The sequence below is a fragment of the Panicum virgatum genome, chromosome 8K (genome assembly GCF_016808335.1).
Source record: "Panicum virgatum strain AP13 chromosome 8K, P.virgatum_v5, whole genome shotgun sequence".
NCBI lineage: Eukaryota > Viridiplantae > Streptophyta > Magnoliopsida > Poales > Poaceae > Panicum > Panicum virgatum.
The window spans coordinates 21,122,727-21,144,159 of NC_053143.1; the positions used below are offsets into that span (position 1 = coordinate 21,122,727).

A 21,433-nucleotide genomic window follows, 5' to 3' on the forward strand; every position below is an offset into this window, starting at 1 on the left:
CAAGGACAAGTACAAGACACACTGGGAGTGTTCAATTGTTACACCACATACATGTAGATTAACTGCTGTTGCTCAAACTCACCGTAACATCACATCCACTTTCATTGCCAAGAAGATGTATGGGGTGATTCTGGACAAAATTGATTATGAGCCAAAATTGATAATTAGGGACATCGACGACCGTTTTCAATACAAAATCAGCTATGCAAAGGCTTGGCGGACAAAACAAAAGGTGTTTGAGATGAGATTTGGCACATATGAGGCATCATATGATAACTTGCCTCACATGCTGTCAGCATTGTGCATAGAAATCCTGGAAGCGCGGCTGATACCTACATTGTACCGAGTTTAGATGGGGGACCTGGGTTTCTGCTTCGTGCTTTCTTCTGCCTTGGTGCATGTGTGAGGGCATTTATGTATTGTCTTCCTGTTCTATGTATTGACGGCACATTCTTGACAGGAAGATATAAGGGGACAATACTGACAGCGATTGGAGTTGATTGCAACAAACAGGTGATTCCCATCGCCTTTGCTTTTGTTGAGAATGAGAACACAGAGAGCTGGTACTGGTTCCTTGAACGTGTGAAGATTCACGTTGTTGCAGGAAGGCCTGATGTTTGCCTCATCAGTGACAGACATGCTGGTCTTCTAGCAGCAATAAGGCAACTACATGAAGGAAGTCGAGGACAGCCTCCTCTATGGCCAGATGTTGTGAGTAGGTGGTGCATAAGGCATATGGGTGCAAACTTTTATGAGCGCTTCAAGAATAAGGAACTTATGAATTTGTTCAAGAGATTGTGCACTCAGAATCAGCAGCGGAAGTTTGATGCATTGTGGCAGGTGCTAGATAACATGTGCTCCGAGCTGCTAAAGGAACAGGCGCCAACCTCCCGCCGGAGACGTTCCGGCGGCGGACCTTTCACACAGTGGATTAAGGATGCACCTAAGGAGAAGTGGTCAATTCTATACGACACTGGTGGTCGTTGATATGGGATCGAGACAACCAACCACGCAGAGTGTTATAATATGGTAATGCGTCATGTTCGTGGATTTCCTCTTGTTGGCATAGTTGAATTCATCATATACAGATGCACAAGGTATTTCAGAGAGCGGTACCAGGCAGCTGCTGTCTTACTTAATGATCCAGGTGTGATTTTTTGTAATAGGGTCACTAGCTACATGAAAGAAAAGATTGAAAAGGCTCAATATCACAGAGTGGTCTCCATGGGCACAAAGGATCAAAGGTTTGAGGTTTCATGAAAGGACAGGACAGGGCAGGGTGTCCGCAGACAAAGGGTCATTCAGAATTGCTTGATAACGCCGGAAGGCAAGGTTTTTTTGCAGATGCAAGAAGCCACATCTTCTTCACTTACCATGCTCCCATGTCATTGCGGCATGTTCAGAATCTGGGTTGGATCCTGGGGTTTTTGTTTCACAATATATCAGAAAAGAAACCGCTGTGCACACTTGGGGCCATGAGATATATGGCATAGGCAGTCTGGGATCATTCACTACACCAAATATCCTCCAATGTATATTCCCAATCCAGATGCTAGGAGAGGGGTAGGTCGACGGCAGACACTTCGTATCCGTAACGGAATGGATGAGTCTGAGGCAGGAAAGAATAAAAAAAGATGCAACCTGTGTGGAGCAGATGGTCACACTTACAAGAAGTGCCCTAAAATGCAAGAAGATAATGCTGGTGCTGAGGTTGGACCTTCTGGAAATCCCACCGATGGATTGCCTCCGGATTTTGGAGCCCGTCGCGTCTAGATTTCGTTATGTGTGCATATGTATTTGAACCAGATGTATGGATATGTATTCCGACCTGTATGTGATAATTACATTTCGTTATGTATGGATATGTATTTGCACCAGATTGTAGCATGTAATATTACGAAGGTATTTTTGTAGTAATATTTCTTGGTTGTAGTTCTAAATGTGTAGCATGTAATATGTATTCCGACCTGTATGTGATAATTTCTGATGTTTCTATCAATATTTTCAAAGCTTTATTTGAATTGTTCTGTGTTTTGCTTGATGGTCTGTTACTGGTTGACCAGATGGGATTGCAGAAAAGAAAATCAAGATAAGAGCATCCGTAAAGGAGAAAGGCATCATCATCTGAAGGAAAGTTCATTCGGTAGCAAAAGGAAAAGTTTATGTAATTAATATTCCTTAGAGTTGTTCTATACTTTTCAACCCTCCTTGAAGAATTATGAAAAGAAAAATCAAAGACTCCGCTTTACAAGATGATAAGTGTGCATGCATTTAATAGAGTTTCCACTGTACGCTCCCTGATTATATATATGATGGCTGGAAGAACAATCCAAGAACACAGAAGAGAGTGGTAACTCAAAATTCATATCTCACTGGAAAAACTGGAAAGTGTACTGAAAATAGAAGGGTAGTTACGAATCATAAATTTTCGGTTTGCAATACAGTTTTGTAAACAATGCTACGATTACAAAGCAGAGGCCTAAGGCGTTCGTACTACTAGATACTTGAACAATGAAAACCATGGCATGGGCAACACGATAACCTCGTGTTGTGAGTAAACCTAACATGCCTTAGGAAATGTAAAATGCCGGGATTACATGGTGGTGCTTTACTGAGTGCACCGGAGATATTTTCCCTTCCTAATAGCTTCAGACCCTGCTTCCTTAGTACGGCGGGCCCTCTCTCGCTTCCTCTCCCTATCAGCTTCACGTTCCTCTGCCTTCTGACGTTCCACTTCTGCAATCCTCTTCTGAATCTCTTCCTGGTTTTTCTTGCGCTTCTCCTCCATCTGTTCTTCATGCAGCATTCGTTGCCACCTTTGTGCAGCCCACCTTGCTTGACGCTCCACGTGGTCCTTATCCTGCTGAGATTGCTCGGTGTCTAACCACTGCACGAAATCACATAGAGGCAGTGGAGTCTTTCCCCAAATCATGTTAGAAGTCATTACTAGATCTAAAAGTGACAAACTCTGATAGTGTTTTGTAGTACCTTTGCTCGGTCCTTGCCGTAATGCTTGGGCGGGTCGTACTAGTAATTCTCGCACATGAAGAATCTCTTGCCAAAGTCATCCCCCAAAACCCTTGATTTCATTAGTTTGCACAAGGATCCGCAAAAACACATAGGCATCTGGACTCCTTGGGGGACTGTTTCCGTCACCTTATTCCATGGAATGTAGGTGGATCCTGAGGATGCCATGGTGTTGAGCCCTGGCAATCACAAGTGAGCAATCAGTTTGCTAATATACTATATCAACGCTAATCATTATCAGTAACTACACCTAAATGTACCACTAATCACTCCTAATAATAATTAAACTGATTGCTAAACTATTTTCTAACATTTTCTAAAATTTTTTCTAACATTTTCTATAATTTTATACAATTTCCTAACATTTTCTATAATTTTCTAATATTATCTTGCATTTTTTAATTTTTTAATACTTCTCTAACAATTTTCTAGTATTTTCTAATACTAAATCTAACACTAAATGTACTATATCAACGCTAATCACTATAAGTAACTGCACCTAAATGTACCACTAATCACTCCTAACAATAATTGAACTGATTGCTAATCTACTGTTTCAAAAAAATAATTACAACATAATCTATTTATAAAATGTAGAAAATTTTAGTTTCCTAAAGTCGCCGGCTTCAAAATCCGACAGGGCTTCGCCGCTTTACCTCTCCCTCACCCCTCCTCTCCCTCCCTCCCTCTCTTTTCTTTTTTTCTGGATTTTTAGTAAGCCAAATGGGGGTGAGGGGGCAGCCAACACCTTATATAGGGGCGGGGGGCCGGCCGCCCCGCAGTTGGGCGGCCAGGGGGGCCGGCCGCCCCGCTGCCGGGCGACCAGCCCCAGGGACCTGTCTGCAATTTTTTTTCTTCTTTTGGAAAAGCCCCTGCCGCCCGGCTGCCGGGCGGCCAGGTCCCGGCTGCCCGGCAACGGGCGGCCGGGGTATAATTCTGTAATTTTCCAAATCAAAAATATATTTTTGTAAAAAATGAAAATATAAAATATAAAAATAAAAAACCGCCAATTGACTCCCACTGTCGGCCCAGGTGACTATCAAACCCTTCATGGGCTAGCCTTCGGTTGTGACCCGGGAAGTCGAAGAGCTGGCGTAGTCTTTCTGTGTCAATCCGGCTATTCTGTTGTTCGACCCGTTGCCATCAGGGGTGGGGGGCTAAATCATATGTATTTACTTGATGCAAGACAAATAATTAAAGGGCCATTTGTATTCTTACCCCTACTTTGAAGTGTAATAGTGATTTTTCTCTTATTTTTTTAACTTTTTGATTTTACGCTTTACTATTCACAATTCATTGCGATTTTACCCTAGTCAGCGGTCAAAATAGAGGCAAATACGCAAAGATTAAAGGCAAAATTGCAACAGCTTATCAAAAATAAAAGACAAAATCACAAAGTTAAAAAATGAGAGCAAAATCACAATTGCACTTCAAAGCAGAGGTAAGAACACCAAAAGACCATAATTAAAAGTATGGTCAATCAAACTGTTGTCTTCTGTAAAGCGCCCTCGCGGTAAAGCAAGAGAAGATGGAGCCACCTTGTGAAATTGCGTTCATACGACGCGCCCTCGCGGGCGGCCGGCAATCAACTGCAGATCGCGAACAGGATCTCACGTTGCCTGGGATGTGTGTGGGAGAAAACATGGAAAGCAACAAACCTAGGCCTGGGAGGAAAGCTGTATTTTGCATTGCAAGAGTTTTATCATGGTGATTTGCCATGCGTGATTCCTGAATTTTAGTATGGCGTTGGCGTGGTTGTCATCTCACTAAAAGAAACTTGTTAATTTGTAACGCGCAATCTCTGATGATATCTGAAAACCATCACAAAATCTTTCAGGATATCATGATGTTTTCAGAATATCGTCATAGATTGAGCGTCACAGATTAACAAGTTTCTTGTAGTGCCTCAAGGCCCGGACCATGAATGGGCATGGCATGATTGACTTGCATGCAAGCAAAGATGCATGACGTGTGATTCCGATTGAATGGAAAATAGAGAAAGGAGAGCGTGAGGGAAGCGTGCGCATATGGCAGGCCGCCGATTGCGGAGGGTCTGGAGACGTGGGTTAGGGTGGGTACATAAATTTTCACGGTGAAGAAAGTAATGGCAGAAGCATTATTGCTTTTAAAAAGTGCTGTTTTCTTCTTCTCCTCAAAACTTTCGCACTCCTCAACCATAACAATAAGTTGGTCCATGTGAGGAGTATGGTACGTGGGCCTAACATAAGAAATATTTTCAATTATTTTGGTTCTTTAAAGCGTAGATAGATAAGCGTATAAATCAAGAGAAGTAGCGCAAGAGGGATTCCAACAGCATGCCTTCCTCTTTATGCAACACACGCGTGAAAAGTTATTGACCTATCAACGATTCATTTATTTTGTTGAGAAAACGGAGTAAAATAAACAGAACCCTTGAGACAACCATACAGTAGCATACCACTGCAATCCATCCACATGCGAGTATGCGACGAGATGAAGTTTCCTGTCGGTCGTTAGCCAGCCTGCCACCACGGTGAATTTTTCAGAGCGCTGACCTCTTGACTGGGAACACGTGATGCTGGTGCAGCGGGGGATCACATCTGCTGATGGGTGCAGTTGCTCATCTCTTCCACCAACCTATCCATAGCAGGGCCAGGCAGGCTGATCCGCGCGACGATACCGTCCTCCCTGTTGGCGTTCTTGGAGGCTAAGAGGTAGCTCAGCAGCAAGGGAAAGGACGGGATGGGGGAAGTTTCTGCCGGCCCCGCATACACCGGCTTGCCCCATCCGAAGTCGAGGTCGTGAAACCTGGCCTTGGTTTGGTCTACCAGATAATACGTTCCCGCGGTGAAGGGCGGAGTTCGCCCCCTGCGCAGCATGATGAGGTCAGCCATTGACCGCATGTACTCCATGTCCACCTTGTTTTTCGCTTTCTTCACCAGCTCAATGGCGTAGCTCAGGGGTTTCGTGCAAAGCTCCCTAGCTGTCGATATGGCGACCGCCGCTGCCCCCCGCATTTTCGTAGTAGCCGATGGGGATGCCGACCGCGCCGGTGTTACGGCCACGGGCGTTAACCGCCATCATCAGCTGCATTACCTCGTCGGGGTCCAGGGCCAGCGCCATCGTGCGGAACTTCCACATCCAGCCCGCGATGGTGTCGAACTTTGTGGCACGCTGCTGAAGGTCCGGCGGGAGCTGGGCTCGAATAGCAGCAATCTCTCGGGGACCGAAGAAGAAGTAGCGGTGGCAGAGCGCCGTGTTATCTAATGGAAGCATGATACTACTGGCCTTGGTGTCAGTGTCACTGCCCCTGCCCGGCGCCTCGTCCAACTTGTCGTGCACCGGCGCTGTCTGTTGCTGGTTGCGCCCCTCCAGCAGCTCCCGTTTCCACACCGGGAGGATGGATGGAGACTGTGCACCCCGCGCAAGCTCTGCCACAGCGCCCAAGAACTGCGTCAGCCCCAGCCCATCAACCATGGTGTGGTTCAGTCGGACCGCAAGGATGAATCCTCCACAGGCGAGTCGCGTCACCTGCACACCACACATATAATGGTCAGAATTCCACTTAAGTTTGATATGCTATCGCTACTCGCCGCACCAGAATTATGAACTTCACAAATGAATTTTCTTTCCTTTGATTCTTTCGATCCTAGTTCGGATCCATCCCAATCTCGATCTACTCATTAGAGTAGGCTCTGATACCATTGATATACTCTATTTAAACATCTAGGAGTAGATCAAGTAGGAGTGAGCTTTACAGAAGAAAAAATGTCACTGTCTTTCACAGTGCCGCCGTGGAAGTAGTCGAGGATGGCGGCGGCGGCGTGGAGCAGGGGCGACGGACGACGAAGGAGCGGTGCAGCGACGGCGGGCCGGTGGCACTTCCCGTCGCTTCAGCACAACCCCGATCGTCTAGGGTTACCATTGGTGGGGCAATGGGCGGTGATCTTTTGGCTACCTGCCACTGACCCCCACCTCTTTCTTTTATATGTGTGCTCCGCGACGGGGGCCCACCAGCCTTCCACGGGTTGGGCGCCCCCGATCAAGGCGCGAGTCAAGGCCCGTTTGGTCCATTGGGCCCAAACGGTGGAGATCAACACTAACAGAAGTTTCCTTTCGGTCGTTAGCCAGTCTGCCACCACGTTGAATTTTTCAGAGCGCTGACCTCTTGACTGGGAACACGTGATGCTGGTGCAGCGGGGGATCACATCTGCTGATGGGTGCAGTTGCTCATCTCTTCCACCAACCTATCCATAGCAGGGCCAGGCAGGCTGATCCGCGCGACGATACCGTCCTCCCCGTTGGCGTTCTTGGAGGCTAAGAGGTAGCTCAGCAGCAAGGGAAAGGACGGGACGGGGGAAGTTTCTGCCGGCCCCGCATACACCGGCTTGCCCCATCCGAAGTCGAGGTCGTGAAACCTGGCCTTGGTTTGGTCTACCAGATAATACGTTCCCGCGGTGAAGGGCGGAGTTCGCCCCCTGCGCAGCACGAAGAGGTCAGCCATTGACCGCATGTACTCCATGTCCACCTTGTTTTTCGCTTTCTTCACCAGCTCAACCGCGTAGCTCAGGGGGTTCGTGCAGAGCTCCCCGGCCGTCGATATGGCGACCGGGCTAGCCAACGCGTTTCCAAAGTAGCCGATGGGGATGCTGCCCGCGGCGGTGTTGCGACCATGGGCGTTGACGAACACCACAAGCTGCATCACCTCGTCAGGGTCAGGGTCCGGGGCCAGCGCCACCGTGCAGAACTTCCATGTCCAACCCGCGATGGTGTCGAACTTTGTGGTACGCTTCTGAAGGTCCGGCGGGAGCTGGGCTCGAATAGCAGCGATCTCTTGGGGCCCGAAGAACAAGGAGCGGAGCCGGAGCGCCGTGTTATCTAACTGAAGCATGAGACTGCAGTCCTTGGTGTCAGTGTCACTGCCCCTGCCCGGCACCTCGTTCAACTTGTCGTGCACCAGCGCCTTCTGTTGCTGGTTACGCCCCTCCAGCAGCTCCCGTTTCCACACCGGCAGCACGGACGGAGACTGCGCACCCCGCGCAAGCTCTGCCACGGCGCCCAAGAACTGTGTCAGCCCCACTCCGTCAGCCATGGTGTGGTTCAGTCGGACCGCAAGGATGAATCCTCCACAGGCGAGTCGCGTCACCTGCACACCAGACATATAATGGCCAGATTTCCACTAAAGTTTGATATGCTGTTCCGTGCCAGAATTAGGAATTTCTCAAATTCTATTCGTTTTTCTTACCTACTAGTTAAAGACAGGTTCAATAGTGTCGAAGGCAAGACGAGCATTCATTACCTGGAAGAGCAGGAGGGGAGTGTTAAGGATGGCGGAAGAGCCGGGGACGTCAAAGATGAGCTCTTCGAGGCACGGGAAGGGCGGCAGTAGGGGAGAACAAAAATGCTCAAGGCCAACATCAGCGTCGGCCTCGACGAACAAAACCCCCTCACCGGTGCAGTCAACAGCGTGCTTCCATCCATCGTGCTCTCGGAGCCGTCCAGCGAACGGGTAGTAGGGCACAAGGGCTTTTGCGAGAGCCTCCCGTATAACCCGAACGGGGTCCTTGCCGCCCATGGACTCGTTCCTCCGGTAGAACTGGATGACGGGGATTTGGAACCTCAGACTGGCCTGGTTATCGATATCCGAGAGACGCTTCAGCTCACGAGGCGTACAGGCCGCTGGTGCCACCAGCACCGCCGGTCGCTGCGCACCGTGAACTTGGGCGCCGCCGAGGAGCTTGCCATATTTCTGTGGCTGCAAATGCACGAGAGATCGATTGTCCGTAAGTGTCTGTGTTTGCTTACTTCTATGTTGTTATGGATGTATTTGGTTGTTGGCTAGAGACTAAGCCTGGTTAGCTCAAGACTTGATTAACAGATGCTATAAGGTCATATTTGGTTGCATAACTTAGCATGGCCTGGAGGCTGGACTATGTGTCGTGTTTGGTTGGCTGGCTACAGTGATACGATAACTTTGGACTAGACCGGAGGCAAAGTTCCCCCACCAGATGCACCTCTCCTGCATACTAATTGCTTTTTTCTTAGCTCAAGCTCGCTGGTATTTAAAGCTCGCACAATCAGTATGTAATCCTGTAACGAACATGGCACCATTTATGCCATTTCGAGTGATTTTGGTGATCGAATGACAACACAACACTTGGACTAATATGATTGTTAAGATGATCATTCTCAGGCTTTTAGGTTCAAGTGATGACAAAGAGAAAGAGAAGGTAGGCGTAGCAAGGCCCAAAGGGCCGCCCCTACGGGGGTTCCGCTACCCGGTTAGCGGACGGGGGTCGAGGGGGAGCCGCCCCTCGCGGGTCTCAGGGTAGCGCCCTGAAAGCTCTTCGGTCAGTAGCACCGGAAGAACCGACGCCATGGGCATCGGAGCATCCGATGGTAATCGGAAGAACCGACGCCATGATGTTTGGTGCAGGATGGAATCGAAGCCAAGTCAGCCTTTAGGCACCGGTTGAACCGACGGTCCAAGAAAAGGGCATCGGTGCATTGGCAGTCCTTTGTACCAGAGACGATGTCAAGTGCCCAGAAGAAGTTTCTTCAGCACCGGTTCAACCGACGGTGCATCGGTGCATACCACCGGTGTAATGACGTCAGCGTCCAGGAGAAGATTCCTTCAGCACCGGTTGAACCGGTGAAGCATCGGTGCAAAGCATCGGTTCAACCGGTGGTCTCTGCGTCAGCCGTCAGGAGTCCAACGGCTACTTCGTGTTATGAGTGACCGGATGAACCGACGCTACCCCGCCAAGAGGCATCGGTTCTTCCGGTGGTACGCAGATTTTCAGCTAACCGTTGGAGCAACGGCTACAAGACTTGGTGGCCTATATATATGCCTCACCCCGGCCATTTGAAGATTGCTGGAGTCCCAAGACACCTCATACACATCCAAGAACATCTCCAAGCCATACAAGAGCTCATAGATCATATCCTTAGCTTATAGCACTAGCTTTGTAAAGTGTGAGTGCTAGATTAGCTCTTAGTGAGTGTGATTGCAAGGCCTTGAGCCTTTGTGCTGTGGTTCTCTAGTGAACCAAAACAAGAGCTTGGTGCGCCGGCACCTTGGAGCGTGAAGCTCGCCGGCAACGTCATCGACCCTCCGACTTGGTGTGGAGCGGCGAAGACACTTTGTGCGGGGGACGTGGAGACCCCCATCCTTTGTGGAGAAGCTCCTTAGTGGAACCCGGGGCCAAGGTGACCGTGATTGTGTTCACGGAAGAGACTTGGTGGCCGAGTAGCAATACTCTTAGTGAGTGCTACAACAACATGGATGTAGGTGTGCCTTTGTGGCTAACCGAACCACGGGATAAACACCCGCGTCAAGAGTTTGCTATCTCCTGTCCCACTCTTTAAGCTTCCGCATTTCAAACCAGCAATTTGTATGCCTTTACTTTCATAGAGCAGTTTCTTGATAGGAAAGGCTATAGGTTGCTAAACTCTTTTGGGATAGGGTTTTCACACTAGAACAACCTAGTTGCACATCTAGATAGCATGTTTTAGTTTAAGTTTTGTGCAAACTAGTTGGAGCCATAGGTCTAAGTTTTTATTACTGCCTAATTCACCCCCTCCCCCTCTTAGGCTAGAGCAACCGATCACTTTCAATTGGTATCAGAGCGGGGACTCACTTGTTTCACAAACAAAGCCAATTCTATTGGCAAAATTGTGTTTACCGGCTCATAAGATCGGTAGGCTTCACCGCCTAGTGAGTTAGCTCTTTTAGGGGAAGGGATGGATTCTCTAGGACCTCCTCCACGTTTCGATGGCACGGGCTTCCAACGATGGAAGATTCTAATGCAATCGCACCTCCAAGCAAAGGGCCTAAATGTTTGGAGAGTTACTAGTGAAGGAACTAAAAGCAATAATCAACAAGAGAGGCAATACGATGCTATAGCTAAGTGTGCTATTTTAAACTCTCTTGGTGAAAATGTGTTCAACCGTGTGTTTGCTTGTGAAAATGCAAAAGATTTATGGAAAACTATTAGTGAGAACCATGAAGGCACAAAAGATGTTGCAAATAAAAAATATCATGTTCTCATTGATAAACTCAATAGTTTCAAGCAACTTGATCATGAAAATGCCGAAACTATGTACTCACGGTTGAATATTCTTGTGAATGAGATTAATTCTCTAGATGTGAAGAAAATTCAAGATTTGGAACTCATTCGCAAGATCCTTCACTCACTTAGAAGGCCGGACTATGATTTGGTGACAACAATTCTTTATGAGAAAGATCTCAACACAATGACACCAAACAAAGTCCTAAACAAGGTGATCGCCCATGAGCTACGTCATGAAATCAAGCCAAGAGCGCCACCTTCTTCACCAACACATAGTGCACTTGCATGCAAGCAAGTCAAGAAGTTGAAGAAGATGGCCATCAAAGGTAGCTCAAGTGATGAGGAAGAAGAGGAAGCAAGAAGCTCCTCAAGTGAAGATCAAGAGCCAATGAACCCCAACCTCTACAAGCATGTAAAGAAGATGAACAAGTGCTTAAAGGAAATCAACTCAACGGGGTATTTGGTCTTCCTCAAAGATGGGCCTCACCATCAACATATGAAGGTTGAGAAGAAGTTCAAGAAGAACAAGCAAAAGAAGGAGAAGCCCAAGCATGAATCATTTACCATATTTGGTGAATGGGTTAGTGGTGGTGAAGAATCAAGTGCTAGCACAAGCGATGAATCAAGCAAGAGATTCACCACCCGCACCAACTTCGGATCAGCATCAAACACTTGCCTTATGGCCAAAGATATGGATAGCGATGTAAGTGATGATGACTCCAATTCTCCTTCAATTGATGAACTTCTTGATCTTGTTCATGAGCATCAAAAAGTCATTAAGAGACAATCAAAAGAAATTAAAAACCTTAATGCTCTCAAGGATCTAAATGCTTCTCTTGCTACAAATTTTGATGATTTAATGTGCAAATTCAATTTGCTTAGCAAGGAGCATGAAGAGCTCAAATTAAAATTTGAGAGCATTAGTGATACTAATGACTCTTTGGAAATAAAGCAAACTATCCCTTGTGCAATTTCTATCTCTAGGGTAGATGCTTCAACTTCTTGCATTGATTTAATTGATAATTCTTGCTCTAACCCTTGCAATGAGAAATGCAATGAGAATGTTATTGTAGAATCATGTGATGATCTTATTGCCAAGGAGAATGATGAGCTCAAGCAAGAAGTGGAAATGCTCATGAAGGACTTGTATAGATTAAAGGGTAAATGCATGGAGAGCAATGTCCAACCTTCTCAAGATAACCGTGAGAACATGGTGAAAAAGCTTGAGAAGGGGTCCACCGTGACTTGCTCTAAGTGCCACAAAGAAGGCCACAAGTCCAACAAGTGTCCTCAACCAAGAAAGAAGCTTTCGGATGAGAAGAACAAGAAGAAGCTAACAATCAAGAGTTCTCTCATCTACACCAAGCCTAACCGTAGGAACAAAAGCAATAGCATCTCCTATGTGATCAAGAAGAAAACAAATGGCAAGGTGATTGCTCACAGGGTTGGGAAGCAAGAAACGAGTTGGAACCGCCCCATTTGGGTGCCCAAGGATGTCATCATCAATATGAAGGGGCCTCAAATGGTGTGGGTTCCAAAGGAGACTTGAAGCCCAAGATTGGCTTCGGGGGATTTGGAGGCTTAGCTTACAAGTTGAAGTAAAGGTTCAAGCCAAAACAAGCTAAGCTCACAACTTGGACATTTGTTGCCCAAGTCCCCCATAAGGTAATGGTAGCTAAAAGTTTCAATTCAAGCATCATGTAGCTCCATTGCTCTTGCTAGGTTGTTTGCATTGCATCACCTAGTGTTATATATGGTGGGTTGCTTATGTCATGACTCTAACCCATGAGCAACCTACATGGTTTGATAAGTGTGTAGAAAGCTACACAAAATCACCCTTCATGGTACATGGACTTCATGAGGTATGTATTTCATATGTGTACCATGAACACAAGCTATAGGGTAAACTTCCTAATTGTGTCAAAATTAATATGCATACATTTGCTTGGTGATTCAAACACTAATTGCACACATTTAGGGGGAGTTCATCCTATGGCTTGTGATTTTGAGACTAACATGTTTTCAAGTTTATCTTTTGTAGTCTCACATGGAGTTAACACTCTAAGAAAATGTTTCTCACGATCAATGTGAACAAATAACTCTCTAAGAGTGGTTAAATAAATTATATTTTCATGCATATTGAGCCATGCTCTATTGAACTTAAGTGCTCATATCTAAGTTCGTAGGCTATGTGCTCATACATTTGCTTAACCTTGGTGTACCAAGTGCTTCTTGTTTAAAGACTTTCAATTGGTTGCAAGTCACTTTCTTTTGGTACATACAAGGTAAACAAAGTCACCCCCGGAGGTATGCAAGGTTCTAAACTTATTAAATTGGTATCTTTTGTCATTTTCTATTTACTTTAGAGCTACCTCCGTGCATGATATGATCTAAGCTTTCTAGTTATTACTTTTAGTTGTGCACTTGATTTTCACATTATCATTTTGTGCACATACTTATGGAAAGCATAGCTCATGTCATGCTAGTTTCGTGATTTTGTGATCCACCATAGTAAATTTTCAATTTGTATCTTCATTGATATCATACAATTGGATCATGAGTCATGGAACTAACTCCCTAAGCTACTAATATTCTCTTAAGCTATATTGTTTTACAAGACCTTTGTTGGAGCAAGACCTTTTAGGTGATTTGATTCCAAAGGGGGAGAAATGTGGATCAAAGCAAGGTATTTTCTCAAGGAGGAGAAGCATATCCCAAAGGGGGAGAAATACCTAAGTGAATCAAGTCATGAGGGAGAAGTAGCAACATAAGGGGAGGTTCAAAGGGGGAATCATGGTTTTAGGGGGAGGCCAAATCATCATTGGATGGTGGTAAAAATCCAAGCAAGCGTAAGTGGTTCTCAATTGATTTCAATTGGTATCTAGTGGTTAAATTTGTTAATTTTTGCAATTCTATGCTTGCTTTAATTGTGTTGTCATCAATCACCAAAAAGGGGGAGATTGTAACGAACATGGCACCATTTATGCCATTTCGAGTGATTTTGGTGATCGAATGACAACACAACACTTGGACTAATATGATTGTTAAGATGATCATTCTCAGGCTTTTAGGTTCAAGTGATGACAAAGAGAAAGAGAAGGTAGGCGTAGCAAGGCCCAAAGGGCCGCCCCTACGGGGGTTCCGCTACCCGGTTAGCGGACGGGGGTCGAGGGGGAGCCGCCCCTCGCGGGTCTCAGGGTAGCGCCCTGAAAGCTCTTCGGTCAGTAGCACCGGAAGAACCGACGCCATGGGCATCAGAGCATCCGATGGTAATCGGAAGAACCGACGCCATGATGTTTGGTGCAGGATGGAATCGAAGCCAAGTCAGCCTTTAGGCACCGGTTGAACCGACGGTCCAAGAAAAGGGCATCGGTGCATTGGCAGTCCTTTGTACCAGAGACGATGTCAAGTGCCCAGAAGAAGTTTCTTCAGCACCGGTTCAACCGACGGTGCATCGGTGCATACCACCGGTGTAATGACGTCAGCGTCCAGGAGAAGATTCCTTCAGCACCGGTTGAACCGGTGAAGCATCGGTGCAAAGCATCGGTTCAACCGGTGGTCTCTGCGTCAGCCGTCAGGAGTCCAACGGCTACTTCGTGTTATGAGTGACCGGATGAACCGACGCTACCCCCGCCAAGAGGCATCGGTTCTTCCGGTGGTACGCAGATTTTCAGCTAACCGTTGGAGCAACGGCTACAAGACTTGGTGGCCTATATATATGCCTCACCCCGGCCATTTGAAGATTGCTGGAGTCCCAAGACACCTCATACACATCCAAGAACATCTCCAAGCCATACAAGAGCTCATAGATCATATCCTTAGCTTATAGCACTAGCTTTGTAAAGTGTGAGTGCTAGATTAGCTCTTAGTGAGTGTGATTGCAAGGCCTTGAGCCTTTGTGCTGTGGTTCTCTAGTGAACCAAAACAAGAGCTTGGTGCGCCGGCACCTTGGAGCGTGAAGCTCGCCGGCAACGTCATCGACCCTCCGACTTGGTGTGGAGCGGCGAAGACACTTTGTGCGGGGGATGTGGAGACCCCCATCCTTTGTGGAGAACCTCCTTAGTGGAACCCGGGGCCAAGGTGACCGTGATTGTGTTCACGGAAGAGACTTGGTGGCCGAGTAGCAATACTCTTAGTGAGTGCTACAACAACGTGGATGTAGGTGTGCCTTTGTGGCTAACCGAACCACGGGATAAACACCCGCGTCAAGAGTTTGCTATCTCCTATCCCACTCTTTAAGCTTCCGCATTTCAAACCAGCAATTTGTATGCCTTTACTTTCATAGAGCAGTTTCTTGATAGGAAAGGCTATAGGTTGCTAAACTCTTTTGGGATAGGGTTTTCACACTAGAACAACCTAGTTGCACATCTAGATAGCATGTTTTAGTTTAAGTTTTGTGCAAACTAGTTGGAGCCATAGGTCTAAGTTTTTATTACTGCCTAATTCACCCCTTCCCCCTCTTAGGATAGAGCAACCGATCACTTTCAAATCCTCTTAAATCAACATAACAAAAAGAAATGATATGTCCTCGACCAATAAAAAAGTCGATGAAAAATCTCAGTACATGATGAATATAAAATCTGAGTACACGAGCCGAAGAGATGAAGACTAGATTGGATTGGATGCCAAGCTCACCTCGCGCATAGGTGGGTGGATTGCCACGCGGATGTGAGGGGCGATGGCTTGTGGTGGATAATGGGACACGGCCGCGGCCGCCGCAGCCCGAAGGGTGCCGAAGCCAGCGGGGCATAGATGGCGCTGAAGTGTGCTGGCGGGGAAGGCGCGGAGCTGCCCGGCGTGGGACCGAGAGGGAGGCTCGCAGCGGAGGGGAGGGAGGAGTGGCCAAGTGGAGGCATCCGCGCCGCCGATTTCTTGAGCTAGCAAGGTTTGTGCAAGCCTAGCTTCTTGGAAACGCTCGATCCCCGCATTTCCAGCAAGCCAGTTTCGGATCCTCCCTCGCATTGCTGAAGCCTGGCTTAGAGAACCAGATGTATCAAACCTGCGTGCCGCTAGCCTGTCCAGCCTCTTAGCCTGGCAACCAAAGTGACCCTATATAGTAACAACTGATGGTCCAGCTTGCAAGGGGGAAACGATTACTATAAATCATCAATCATTGAATTGATAAACTGGCGAGAGGTCTAAAAAACGAGCCATGCACTGCACGTGTCGCATTGAATAGTAGAAAATCTCTCGAATTCAGCTAGGCACATGTGTTCATCATCACCAATGAGTTGACGGTCAACCCAAGGCTTTTTCTCAGCCCAAACATACACTACTACATCTACCACTATCACCGCCGGTTGTAAAAGTGCATCACTGCCCCGCTGGTTTTGAGTACCGTTGGATTTAAGTCGATGGTGATGATCGTAACTATCACCGTCGGCTTATCATCTGTTTGGATTGCCATTCTCAGAAAGTAAAAAAAAATAGTTTTTGCCCTGCTCCTCGCCTCCTCGCGCCGCCACCCCTCAGCTTGGCCGCTACCTTGCTGCTCACCTCCTCTAGCCACGGACTAGCTCCTTGGCTCCTCCTCCTGGGTAGACCCTGTGCTGATGCCTACTATCACCGACGATTCCAAAGCGTTGATAGAATATCACAGCCAGTTTGGTTTAAACCAGTGGTGATGAGACGTTTGCAATAGTAGGTTTTGTAGTAGTGATATTGGTAGAATTTGGTGGTCAGCTTGTCATGTACCTTTTTCCTAATTTTCCAAGCAAATACCTTAGACTCTATTTGGATCCAAGTGCTAACAGGTGAAAGTAGCACTAGCTCCTCCAAATGGGAGTACTAATAGGATGAACTAAACTTTAGCCAAGACTAAAAAACTTTAGCATGTGTATAAGTGATAATATGTATCCTAAAGTTTAGCAGCCAACTTTAACTCCTCCCAAACAGGACCGTAGTGATAGGTATGGTTGACTGTTGAGAAAATGTTTGATCCTATTCATAGTAAGGCCATGGGCGGATGGCATAGTATGAAGCGGATCCTGGGTTTTAACAAAGTGTATGCGGAGATAATTTTTCATATACAATTCGGTCCAATCTCTACAACTAATAAATCAAAGGAGGCGACCGTGCGTTGCTCGGCACCGTCGTCCCCCTCCGCCTGGTGGTAGTCCCTCAGACGATCTTAGCCCGTCCGATCTTATGGTCCCTCAGCCAGTCCGCGATCTGTTCCGTTCCGAGCTCGCGTGATTCCGTCCGATCCTGTGGTCTATCAGCCCGTCCGATCACCCCCTCCGCGATCTGTTCCGCGCTCGCATGATGAACGCCACCGTCGCTGCCTTAAACACTACCCTGAACGTCGCAGTGTTGGGCGGACCCCTACACGGCCACACCCGAAGATCACACACCTCCCTAGCTTCCTTCCCAATCCCTCCAACACCACCCCGACCCCCACCTTGCCAGAAATAAGCTTTCACGGTCGCTGGCCTCCAGTTCCGCCCGAGCTCCACCTCACCGTCGAACTTCCATCTCCAGCCACCGTTTCGGCCGCCTAACAGCTCAAATCGACTGTACGTGAGACTTTGATGCTCATGCTCTCCTCGTTCTTACACGTTCGGTGAGTTTCCATGCTCGTTTTGGGCAACGCCGCCGCCGCCATGCCGCCGCCCAACGTAGGCTGCCTCTGTGCCAACCCTGTGCCGGGCCACTGGTGCGCCGGCATGCTCCGAGCGCGCCGGCCGCGCTGTCGGCCGGCCGTGCGCCGGCAGGAACGGCCGCGCCGCCGCAGCGCCGGCCATGGCCAAAGCCGTGGCAATGGCGAGGCTGCTGGCCAGGCCGCCCCTCCCACTAACCAGTGGAGCCCGCTGGTCAGGGGAGATTAGGAGTGGATTTTTATTTAATTTGTTTGATTTTGGCTGAAATTTATAAAATTCATAACAAATCAATTGAAAATGCTAAAATTACAAAACAAGTTTTGTTTGATTGTTTAGATCCAGATCTACCACAAAAAAATATCCATGCATGTTCAATGTCCTTTTTGCCTCTGTTAGATATTAAATTTTCTTAAGCCTGTTTAATTAATTTATGTAGATCTGTTGGTCCAAAATTTTAAAATTTATGCTTTAGTTTTCTTTATGTATATGTAGTTCCGTGTAAAAATTTAATGTCCAAAAGACACTGTTTGATATGTTAATTAGTTTCTCAGCACGCCGCCCCGAGCACAGCCTCCCTTCGCTCATGGTAGGCGGACGTTGGGCGCAGTGGTGGCCGCCGGCCGCCGGCAGGACGTCGGGCGCAGTGGTGTAGGCTGGTTGCCTGCGAGCTCCTCACTCGGTTTCTTAGCACGCCGTCCCGAGCGCAGCCTCCCTTCGCTCATGCTGGGAGGACGTCGGACGCAGGATCGCTGGCGCAGTAGTGGAGGCCCGTGCAGCCGAAACACGCCAGCGATCTCCTGGTCTTCTCTGCCGTTGCGCCTCAAAGGTGTCGTCGTCGCCGTCGAGGTCTTGGGCCATCACGGCGGCTGCTGCTATGCCTCACAGGTGTCTTCGTGGGCGGCGTACTCCACACGACACTTCGTTGCTGGCGAACTCCACACGACACTTCGTTGCTGGCGAACTCCACGTGACACTTCGTCGCTGGCGAGTTGCCGTCCGTTGCTTGTTCCACACTTCCACTCCCCAGGGAAGACCTATTGAAGGGCTGACGCTGCGTCTGGAGCTCACGGTCCATCCTGAAAGCTTTGTTGCCGCGATTGATACGAACTAGTGGTTAGCTTGTTCATCCAGCGAATCACTATTGGACAGAGAGCACGTGAGCGAGCATCTCGTCGCACATGCTGGAACGCTTCATTGTCTGTCTCAGACGAACTCAGAAGGCTGCAGGTTGATCAGGGCCAGCCACCTGGGCCTCAACGGGCGCCCGGCGAACGTGAAACCTCCGTAGCCAGCACGTGCGCAGCGTCTCATGACCTTAATTAATTCCAGCGTGCTGCATCTTATGACCTTAATTAATCTCAGCGTGTGTAGGACCGGAATGGCGACCAGAGAGGGTGAATGAGAGCTTCAAATCCGATTTCAAGAAACTAGAGAGAAAGTCCCGATTGCACTCGACACATCTCAAAAGGCGAGTATCAATACCGCGTAGCTCAGGACGGCTACCGGCACTAGAAAATACTCCCACAAAGAAGTTGGAATATGCACGCGGAAGAACGTCAGAGAAAAGTGCAAACACTCTCACACGCGCACACGCATGAAAGAATGTAAGAGAGAAACCGTCCAAGAGAAAACACCTTAAGAGCTCAAACAAAAGGGTTAGCGCACAGGTAAAACAAGTAGCTAGAAAAACTGAAAATAAAACTAACTAGCACTAACACAAATTAACCACTTTTTATTTTGTTTTTTGTTTTTAATTAGACCCAACACGAGCTAATTAACCCAAAGCGCTAAAAATTAAAACTAACTAGATCAAGGTAAAGACCTACTAACAGAACACAAAGACAAGCTAGTCTAAACACTAAATAAAATTAAACATTAATAAAAGCGCTTACTTTGGTAGAGGAATACCTTGTGTGGCATTGCTACGAACACCTTGTGGTCGTTGGTGAAACTTGCACCAGGCAGCCAGCTTTCCACCCATGAGTTTCCCACACACGCACACCAGTTCCAACCTCCTTCCTGCGATGCTGCGCCAAAAAACTGATTGGCTGGGAGGAGAGCACCAACCGCTTGCTTCGTGTCCAGAGCCAGGGCCGCCTGCCCCTCGTGCAAGCCGGCGCTGCTGCCTCGGTCTGCCTACGCCTGCGTGCAGAGCGTGTGCCTGCCAGCCGCTGCTGGAGGCGCATGCACAGTTCGCAGCCGGCCGCCGCAGCACGCCACCACCTTGCAGCGACGCGCGCGGGACCTGCACACAAATAAATGCAAAATCCAAAACACAAAGGGAAAAACAGGATAGAAAGAAGGCACACGAAAATCATTGAGAAGAAACTTGAATCAAAACCCCGAGGGCAAAAGGAGGATACGGCCTCTATTCCTTAACGATCCAACAACAACATAGCCTTTTTCCCAAGCAAGTTGGAGTAGGCTAGAGATGAAACCCGAAAGAAATAAGTTCAAGGTTCAGGCACATTGATAGCTAGTCTTCAAGCGCTCCTATCCAAAACTATCTCTTTAGAGATATTCCAATCCTTAAGATATCTCTTAACCGACTCATCCCACGTCAGTTTAGGTCTACCTCTACCCCTCTTTACATTAGTGACCCGCTCAAGAACCCCATTACGCACCGGCGCCTCAGGAGGCCTTCGTTGGACATGTCCAAACCATCTCAGCCGATGCTGGGTAAGTTTCTCCTCAATTGGTGCCACTCCGACCCTATCCCGAATAACTTCGTTCCGGACTCTATCCCTCCTTGTGTGCCCGCAAAACCACCGCAACATCCGCATCTCTGCTACACTCAGTTGTTGGACATGTCGCCTTTTTGTAGGCCAACATTCAGCACCGTATAGCATTGCCGGACGAATTGCTGTCCTATAGAATTTGCCTTTTAGCTTTTGTGGCACCCTCTTGTCACAAAGGATGCCAGAAGCTTTCCGCCATTTCAACCAGCCAGCTGAAATTCTATGCCTAACATGTTCATCAATGTCGCCATCCTTTTGTAGCACCGATCCTAAATACCGAAAAGTATCCTTCTGGACCACCACTTGTCCATCTAGACTAACGTCTCCCCCCTCATGCCTAGTCGCGCTGAAATCGCACATCATGTACTCGGTCTTGGTCCTACTAAGTCTGAACCCTTTCGACTCTAACGTGCGTCTCCACAGCTCTAACTTCCTATTAACTCTTGCCCTACTCTCGTCAACTAGCACCACATCATCAGCAAAGAGCATACACCAAGGGATCTCACCTTGTATATCCCTTGTGACCTCATCCATCACTAAAGCAAATAAATAAGGGCTCAATGCTGACCCCTGGTGTAGGCCTATGTTAATAGGAAAGTCAGTGGTGTTGCCATCACATGTCCGGACAAACATCGTCGAATCCTTGTACATATCCTTAATGAGGGTAATGTACTTAGTTGGGACTTTGTGCTTCTCCAAGGCCCACTACATGACATTTCTCGGTACTTTGTTATATGCCTTCTCAAGGTCAATGAAGACCATGTGCAAGTCCTTCTTCTGTTCCCTATATCTCTCCATCAATTGTCGTATTAAGAAAATCGCCTCCATGATTGACCTTCCAGGCATGAACCCAAATTGGTTTTGGGTCACACTTGTCACTCTTCTTAGGCGATGCTCGATAACCCTCTCCCAAAGCTTCATCGTATGGCTCATCAGCTTAATCCCACGATAGTTAGTACAATTTTGAACATCGCCCTTATTTTTGAAGATAGGTACTAATATACTTCTCCTCCATTCT

General features: G+C 47.6%; 2 protein-coding genes and 1 pseudogene across 3 annotated transcripts; all 3 read right to left on the minus strand.

Moving 5' to 3' along the window:
* Positions 1-3,145: 3,145 nt before the first annotated feature.
* LOC120644191 lies at positions 3,146-20,046 on the minus strand. 2 transcript variants are annotated; one of them, XR_005663493.1, is made up of 2 exons: positions 19,586-20,046; positions 3,146-3,206 (listed from the first exon to the last, which is right to left on the minus strand). XR_005663493.1 is itself a non-coding variant. In XM_039920755.1 (2 exons), exons 1-2 carry the CDS (start codon positions 19,595-19,597, stop codon positions 15,687-15,689), a joined length of 435 nt encoding a protein of 144 aa, XP_039776689.1. In that variant the 5' UTR covers positions 19,598-20,046; the 3' UTR covers positions 15,566-15,686. The 2 variants fall into 2 exon arrangements, 1 of the variants encoding a protein (XP_039776689.1); XM_039920755.1 differs by lacking the exon at positions 3,146-3,206 and adding an exon at positions 15,566-16,109.
* On the minus strand, positions 5,331-6,591 carry LOC120644190 (benzyl alcohol O-benzoyltransferase-like). The gene has a single exon (XM_039920754.1). The coding sequence runs from the start codon at positions 6,550-6,552 to the stop codon at positions 5,986-5,988; it is 567 nt and encodes a 188-aa protein (XP_039776688.1). The 5' UTR covers positions 6,553-6,591; the 3' UTR covers positions 5,331-5,985.
* LOC120644189 lies at positions 7,060-9,027 on the minus strand (annotated as a pseudogene).
* Positions 20,047-21,433: the final 1,387 nt, after the last annotated feature.